Below are 7,413 nucleotides of genomic sequence, written 5' to 3' on the forward strand. Positions count from 1 at the left end.
ACAAAAAGAACGCGTATTGAGCAGATGGTTTTTTACAAAGTAAATGATGTATAAAAAAAACATACCAACTCCTTTGCACAATTAAGACACTATAGGCAAGTAAATAACACAATAAAGCTACATATACATAAATAAACAACATGAACATATGAACATCATTAATAACCCCCAGAAGTAAAAATAACACCACAGGTTTTGAGAATAAAATAAATAATTTCTGTATATATAAATAACACCATTAACAACAAATAACACCCTGAACAATAAATAATACCACTGGATAACAATAAATTTCTGAGGGAGGACAAATAACATTATTCAAATTGCAACGTACATAATAAAAACACCCTGAACACCATTGGTTAACAAAAACAAACATATTTAACAGAAACAATATATAAAACATTGTCACCGGTAATATTAAATTCGAACAAAAGCAAACAAAATAAGACCATGAGTGTATGCAAATCCGAAAAACAATAAAAAACCTAACAATGTACCAAACAAGAAGAAAGCACGTTAAAAATAACGAAATTTTTAGACATCTCTAAATAACTTACTACTCCTCTTCCCATCCTCCTCGTCTAATGCATCCTCATCTTGTTCACCCATATCTTCTTCAACTTCCACCCATTCATCTTCCTCCTCGTCAACTTCATCAGCTTCTTCACCGTCATCCTCGGCCATAGCTTGTTCTTTAGTCCGGGTAGGGTTTTTGCAAGTACGTTTGTTATGCCCGTATCTAAAACAGTTTTGACACTGACGGCTCTTTTTTACCCAACTGACTTAATGCAATTTCACGTTTGGACTTCATCCGTTTAGGTTTACCCATACCTTTGAATCTTGTTCCAATGGGAACACGAACAGTTGCATCAGATGGTTTTGTGTTACCAGTAATTTCGGCAAACCTTTCACGACGGCTCTTAGGTGGAGCATTGACGACCGACTCATCCGCAGTTTTGAAATAATTAACAACATGATCCCTGAACGAGCATAGCGCATCAAAGTTGGTGACAAGCTTGTTAATAACGGACTCTGTAGAATCTGTGATCTCACGTACAACACGGTTAACTTCATTATAACGATCCTCGGTCTCATTGATACCTAGAATAGCACCAGGGGCACTATTTGGAACAGCCTCCCGTGTCCAACGTCGTAATATATAGCGTTGTGGAAACTCCCTAATGTCAAGCATCCTTAGCACACAAAAGATGTGCGAGCACAACAACCCAAACTGTTCGAATCTTTTGCATGTACAATACACAGTCATGTCGTCCTCCCGCATCATAACCTATAAAACACCATTAGAAATTTAGAAGTTTTCATAAATAACACTACAAAACACCATACGCAACTGGAAATCGGCAAAAGCTATACAATTTTCAAAAATAACACTACAAAACATCATGTGTATACCTTGAAGAAAGTAGTGCATGGTTGTTCCCAGTCCTTCACAAAAAAATTAACGAAGTCAGCCACGTTTTCCCACTTTCCGATAGCACATATGTGTATACCGTTTTGTATCTCCAACTGCTGGTCAAAAAATATAGTGCGTGTGAATATCCTGGACGCTTGATCCTCCAAAACAAAGTCTTCAGCCCATATTTCAGCGTTGGTATTTCTGGTGTCATGGTCATTCTTCCTGTGCTCATGTCTCCGAGCTTCAATAGCAGAATCAAAATGCCCGAGAAATTCGACAAGTGTGCAACCCGGGTTACAGAACTGTCTAAAGAAATGGTTCTCACTCTCTGAACGAGAAGAGGTACGCATAAGCCCGAACATGACCTCCTCACGATAATAAGCCGGTATCCAAGTATCCCTGATTTGATAAAGTGACTGCAGCCACTCATGATCAACCAAGTTAAAATCGTTTATTATGGTAGCCCACTCACTTTCAAACTTAACAGGTAGAATTGAATCGGTCCACACAATGGCACACAGCCTCTTTTTGAAATCTGTATTATTGTAGATTGTAGCACCAACCTAAAACACCATTGAATAACATATAACACCATAATCACCAAAATGTATGTAAAAAGTATAAAGAAAGGTTAAAAGGACGAACAACTAAACACTGTAGGATCGGTTTTGACACCGTTCGATTGCGTAACGAACGTTCGACGTGCGGAATCCGTGAACGTGTGTGACCGAACACACAATAACGTACTAGAACTGTGAATCTATTGAAAGATATGACGTGTATGATACAAGAATCACGTAGAGAGTACTTTCTCTCTCTAGACTTTCTCTCTCTAGACTTGAATCTTCTAAATCACCAAATGAGCAAAAAGTCTTAAATGAGAACCCTAATGGTTCTATTTATAGGCCAAGGTTTAAGGAGGTTCTCCTTATTTACCATTATGCCACCTTGCCTTTTAGTAACTAGATATTACAATATAATTCTAGATTTCTATAGTTTCAGCTACGATTTGAATTGACGGAGGCGATAGACATTAATGCACCAACAGACTCCCCCTTGGATATTGCCGCAGTCAATCCGTAGTTAAACTCGTAGCGACTTGTCTTTCTCTTTTTCGAACAGAATCCCCGTGGATCTGTCTTCGAGCTTCCGTTGCTCCCCCTCTCGGTAGTCTCTTTCTTCAGGCTCCCCCTTTCGTCAAGCTTCCGTGCTTTTAGGATCGACGCCTGGCTTTCCGTAGCAATAGAATCAGAAACCTACACATCTCAACCTCTCGTAAGACAAAATAATTTTGACTCTAAAAGAATTCACTCAAAATTCTCAAACATATAACACACAATATTGTGATTCAAATTAATGAATCTTCTAAACATTTAAGGATTATCTTCCAACTTCTCATCATCTTAACCAAACCAATTGTTCATCTTGTTTAGCCTTTGAGATTTTGAATATCAGCTTTTCAACATCAGTTGTCGAAAATCTTTTGGATTTTTCAAAATTTATTGCTAAAACACACTAAAATCTTTTTGGATATTTGTCTTTAATGAAAAGCAGTAAAGAAATATTTACAGATAATATTTTTTGTGAGTTTGTGTAAGAGGATCATATCAGTTTTTGAGACACATCACAAGCACCGTTAAGCTTTAATCATTTTAAGTTCTAAACGATTCACATTGATTGACGATATAGTTGTCCTCTTAAACTCAATCTAAAAACTTTCGAAATGCTTACCGATACGTTAAGATATATTAATTTTGCACTAAATTCTTATGGACCCCACGATCTCAGCATATCCCCTCATCATGTAATACACTAACTCAAGTAATGCCTTTAAACTTTCATCAACTGTGATTTATGCGAAAACAAAGCAGAATGTTTAAACATTAACAATCAGGTCGATACTTCCGTATACGCAGAGAAAGTCCAATGTTTAAACAAAATAAGAAAATAAAAACAAGTTGAAGTTGTTTAGGCTTTAACCACCAGGTCGATACTTCCGTATACGCAGAGGTGATCCAAAGCTTAAACGAAACACCAAAGAAAATAAAGCAGAACGTTTAGGCAATAACATCCAGGTCGATACTCACGTATACGCAGAGGATGTCCAATGCTTAAACAAAATAAAGAAATCAAACAAGTTTAAATCTTTGCAAAATGAAATGCACAATCACAGCGATTTTTCAGCAAAATTGTGAAAGTTCACAAATTTAACCAGTTTTTATGCTCTTTGCATTCAGCGATTACTGAGTAGGCACACAATCAAGAAGGACAAAACTAAGTACTATGCTTTCAATCATGTTTCCCACTAGAACTAGGCTTTTTCATTTAAGTTTGTATCATTATCGCAAATCTACTAGTCTAGCTGAGCCTATCGTCACATCCTTAGTGAGATCGTTTATCACATTTGACATTTCATTTCTTTAGCGTGCTGTGATAGTCCACTGATGTACTATCATTTCCTTTTTTTACAACAAAACTCATTTTTGATTTTTCAATGTTTTTGATATTTTCAAATTTTCAAATTTTTTTAAAATTTTTCTCCCCCTAAAATCAAAATATGTTTCAATTTTGATTTTCTGGGAAAATTTGAAAACAATAAACTGTACAAAGTAAAGTGACAACTTGACGAGAATTGCTTCAATTCTCCATCCACTTGGCGTAAACAATCAGAGCTCCCCCTGACAACAAACTATTTTCCCATTATGATTTCCAAACACTTAAGTTTGTTTTAATCAAAATGGTTTTTCCGGAAAATTAGTTTTGTGTGTCATTTCACAAATTCGGGGTTATTTCATCACATTGTTTTCCTTTAATCACTTGTCGGAAAGATAAATCAAGTACAACTTAATGTCCTTGATTAGTCTTTTGTAATTCGAAATATCACAGTTACCAACCTGTGAATTTCTCAAGAAAAATGTCGATACCTGTTCCACACTTACCAACCTGGGAACTCCGGTAAGTCAGGTTTTTCATTTAATCAGTTTCACCCAAGCCTGACGGTCCTTGGGTGCTTTTGAATTCTCGTTCAACAATGGTGAAAAATTTGCATCATCCATTGTTAAACCAGAATTCTCTACTTTTACCTCATCAACTGGCTCCTCTGGCTTTGATGAACCAGAATCATTGCCTGAACGTGGCTTGTCTGACTTTGATGAGCCAGATTCATCGCCGACATGTGGCTCCTTTGTTTCCAAAGAAACAGATTCATCGCCAGTAACTTTCTTCTTCTTCTTTCTCTCTTCTGTCCTCAGATTTGTATCTGATGAATTCATCTTGCTTGACTTTGCAGTTGAGGAAAGTGATTCATCAGAACTCCTATTTTTACCAACAGATGAACCCGAGGACAAAATTTTCTCGAGATACTCTCTCGCCTTCTTCCTCTTTTTCCTCAGTCTGTCTTTCTGCCCCTGAGAAAGCTTCACTTTCTTTGCTAGAACTTTAGGTTCTTGAACCTTCCGTTCTTTGGGCTTGACATTGACTGGTTTCTTTTTCATCTGCTTCTGAGATTCAGCACTCGATCTTCTCATTGATCTCATTGAGCTATCTCTAGCAATGTGACCTATGATGTTACAGTTAAAGCATCTTCTCGTCTCAAAATTCCAACTCTGGCAGTTAACAGCAATGTGTCCTTGATAACCGCACTGGTAACACACTCTGTTATCGTACCATGTACCACCTTCACACCAAACGCTCAGATCATAGCATTGTCTGGCTTTGTGGTAGCCATCATTCCTCTTGTAAGCTGGATTTGACTTTTGAGTACTATGGTCAAATCTGCACCACTCATTACCAACTTTTTGTGAGTTTTTGTTTTTAGATTTTTGTGATTTTGCATAATGATTGGATGACTAAACTGATGAGCTTTTATTTTCATTTTGAAAATTTTTTGAATTTTTAATTTTTTGTTTATGTTCTACAATCTTCTTAACAGGTTTTTGCTTTGAGCATTCACCTATTTCAGTAGATTGCAAAACAGTATTTTTGAATTTTTCTTTTAATTCTAAAAATATTTTTCTTTTCTCATTTTTCTCATTTTCATCATCAGTTTTATCATCACAATCCTCAATTTTGACTTTGTCAAAATTTGTGACATTGTCACTTAATGGAACAGAATTGATCGGTTCTGGACAAACATATGATGCAGAAGTCACAAAACCTTTCAACTTATTTTCTAACTCAGCAATTTTATTCCGATCACTTTCAGCTTCTTTTTCAAGCTCAATGATTTTAGCAAGATGAGCATTTATTGCAATTTTTTTTCAAGATTATGTTTACCAAAAATATCTTTCTCATCTTCTAAAATCTTTATTTGACTTTGAAAATCTTTTTCAATTTTTACTTTTTTATTTTCTAAATTTTTTATTTGAATTTTCAAATCTTTTTCTGAATTTTTAAAATTTTTGTTTTCTAATGTCAAACTCTCTAAATCCTTCAAGAGTTTGGCATTTTCAGATTTCAGATTTTCACAATTTAAGCACTTCTCGATCGTTTTTAAAGCTTCAGCTTTCTTCTCCACCTTGATAGCTGAAATTTCTTTAACCTGCTCCTCTTCCTTTTGAACAATTTCCTTAGATTTGAATTTTGCATCAGTTGCTGCTTTGTTGTTCTCTCTTGAATCAGACTTCAATTTTCTAATCTTTTGAAATTCAAGTTCTTGAGCTTCAATCTTTTCGATGAATCCACTAAGGTTGACAAATTCACAGTTTGAATTGTTCTTCAACATCATCAAGTAAGTACTCCACTCATCATATGGCAATGTGTTTGCCAATTTGTCTTTCAATTCCTCATTGGTCTTGGTTATCTTCAATCTCCCCATCTCCACAACTAGAAGACAATAGCTGTCAATCAATTCTTTTGTAGACTCTCCCTTGATACCTGTAAAATTATCAAATTTGTTCATTGCAATATAAATCTCAGAACCCATGCTTCGGTAATGAAAAATACACAACAACAGATTTTCAAACACTACAAAAATTTCACATAAACAAATAACTATTCGATTGAATAGCAAAGATCAGGCAACAGTGGATCGAGTAGGAATTCGCTCAGGCAAGTATCCGATGCTTCACTAATCACCTCGGATCACCTGCAAACAAACGATCAGTTTTAAATGAATTGAATGCGTAAAAGTGTACGTTTGATGAAATCAATCTAAGACTCGTGTCGAAGATTTGCGGACTCGTTCAATGTAGTTCAAGTAAAATTGCTGACTGAAAGAGCCGATTGATCGATGAGCAATATTGGGCCGATTAATACTTTAATGATGATTGGGCCAATTAATATGATCAAGTGACATGGGCCAATGAAACAATTAATCACATCAAATGCACTTTTGGGCCGATGACTTAATACAACACATTCACATGGGCTGAGAATTTTGACTTTATGAACCTATAAACAATTTAAAGTCGATGACTTTAGTGGTCGGCACACTTAATTCTTCTTCAAATGTAATTGATACACTGAGTTGCAAATGGTTTGATTATCAACAATGTGATTGGGCCGCAAAACTAATGAAATCACATGAGCTGAGCTGTCTATTCAATTCACATGGCCGGCAACAATAACACTCAACACAAATGGGTCTTTACTATGCATGTGATGACAACTTAAATGTATAATAACTCTGATTGGACCGAACTATTATAGTGGGCTGTATTTGATTTCAGTTAATATATGGATCTCGATTAGTATATTCTTGGGCCAAAATATTTGATTTCACTCTAATTGGACCTCACAATCCACTAAACAAGATACTAATTAGACCGAGACTAGCTGAGCTAACCACAACTCATGCAATCTGATTAGACCTTGTTGTTTAATGTGGCCAACAATATTACTTCAGCAACACCTTTTAATTGAGCTAATGGCCGAAAATTTATCACATGGGAAGTTCACTGAAGACTGAAATCACATGGGTTGGTCGGTTGTGATGTCACATTATTTACAAATTAAATCTTCATTGGACCGATATACTCACTAAGCCGACAATC

The 7,413-nt window shown here is 35.7% G+C and overlaps 1 protein-coding gene across 1 annotated transcript; it reads right to left on the reverse strand.

Annotated features, from left to right (window-relative positions):
* Window positions 1-742: 742 nt before the first annotated feature.
* On the reverse strand, window positions 743-6,344 carry LOC110866692 (protein FAR-RED IMPAIRED RESPONSE 1-like). The gene is made up of 3 exons (XM_022115835.1): window positions 6,114-6,344; window positions 1,417-1,983; window positions 743-1,291 (listed from the first exon to the last, which is right to left on the reverse strand). Exons 1-3 carry the CDS (start codon window positions 6,342-6,344, stop codon window positions 743-745), a joined length of 1,347 nt encoding a protein of 448 aa, XP_021971527.1.
* Window positions 6,345-7,413: the final 1,069 nt, after the last annotated feature.

Source organism: Helianthus annuus, chromosome 7 (genome assembly GCF_002127325.2).
Source record: "Helianthus annuus cultivar XRQ/B chromosome 7, HanXRQr2.0-SUNRISE, whole genome shotgun sequence".
NCBI lineage: Eukaryota > Viridiplantae > Streptophyta > Magnoliopsida > Asterales > Asteraceae > Helianthus > Helianthus annuus.

Bases quoted from the DNA above. Each gene is read 5' to 3' on its own strand.
- LOC110866692 (XM_022115835.1), bottom strand. From the start codon at position 6,344: ATGGGTTCTGAGATTTATATTGCAATGAACAAATTTGATAATTTTACA. The intron at 1,984-6,113 runs GTCAACCTTAGT...ATGGTGTTTTAG, and splicing joins ACAATTCAAACTGTGAATTT to GTTGGTGCTACAATCTACAA. The intron at 1,292-1,416 runs GTATACACATGA...GGTGTTTTATAG, and splicing joins CATGCACTACTTTCTTCAAG to GTTATGATGCGGGAGGACGA.